At 45.4% G+C, this 1,036-nt stretch overlaps 1 protein-coding gene across 1 annotated transcript; it reads right to left on the reverse strand.

Annotated features, from left to right (window-relative positions):
- Positions 1-6: 6 nt before the first annotated feature.
- Positions 7-549, reverse strand: Pmar_PMAR020836 (nad dependent epimerase/dehydratase, putative; the record flags this gene model as incomplete). The annotated part of the gene is made up of 3 exons (XM_002775991.1): positions 7-99; positions 320-404; positions 470-549. Coding segments are annotated over 3 exons (258 nt in total), but the record flags the coding sequence as incomplete, so codon positions are not given.
- Positions 550-1,036: the final 487 nt, after the last annotated feature.

Here is a 1,036-nt window from a genome sequence, read left to right on the forward strand (position 1 = left end):
CAATACCCTCCATCGCAGCCCGCAGAGTTTTCAAGTCCATAATATCCCCATAGCGAAACTCTAGTCGCGGATGGTCCAATGGCAGATACTGGATGTTACCTTGAAAGCATGAGATGCACTATTACAGTTCTCACTGCAGTTCTATCAGAAGTACTACACATTTCGCTCAACTACTGCTACATCAACCGAGTTCCACAGGCGAACACTCACACACCTAGGAAACCAATACAAAATGCACATCTGTGAGTACCGGAATGAGCCCAGTAAAAATCCACCACAACCGTGTATTTTCACAAGTAACTCGTATAGAACCAACTACCTGTCACTAAATTGTCCAAAACCCGCACTTTGTATCCCAACTCCAACAATTCCTCGACTAAATTCGATCCAATGAAGCCAGACCCCTGAGACTTCTCATCAGACCGCATATTCGAGACACTGGAGTGCATGATACCAATCCCGGCCCTACCCCAGTAACCAACACTGTCTCATCAGCTCCCGCAGCGACTGCTTCCAGCTCCCGGTAGGGCTTTCCAAAACAAGGGTCAACTAAAACATCATCGTGATGAGCAAATCATCCTCACACACGGAAAACACCAAAAACGATACTTGCCGAGCCAATGGCCAGTATCAGCTCGCAAACACAATTTTCGATAGTGTTTAAAGTCGACAAATCAACTAACGCCTATACCAAAGTTGGAGAGAGGATACACATGCTCAACTACGCGTGTTGATGAAGGGATAAAAAACCTTATCGATTCTCATACACCTCTACCCCAAGTCTTATGTGAATTTCTTCATAATATGGCTTTGGAAACTACTGAGCTTGGCTGAGAAAACCAAACATATATACTTCAACATTGATCGAAACAGCGAGCACAACTACGTCTGCCTACCTCCCAACTTCGCTTGAGTCGTATCCCAACCATTGACGAGCCACTTCCCTATACTCATCATTGCGAACAGGAGCACCTGCGATTCCACTGATGGAAGCGCAAAACGATTCTCGAGCATTTGGTAGATATTATCAGCACTC

This window comes from Perkinsus marinus (assembly GCF_000006405.1).
Source record: "Perkinsus marinus ATCC 50983 genomic scaffold scf_1104296954952, whole genome shotgun sequence".
Lineage (NCBI taxonomy): Eukaryota > Perkinsozoa > Perkinsida > Perkinsidae > Perkinsus > Perkinsus marinus.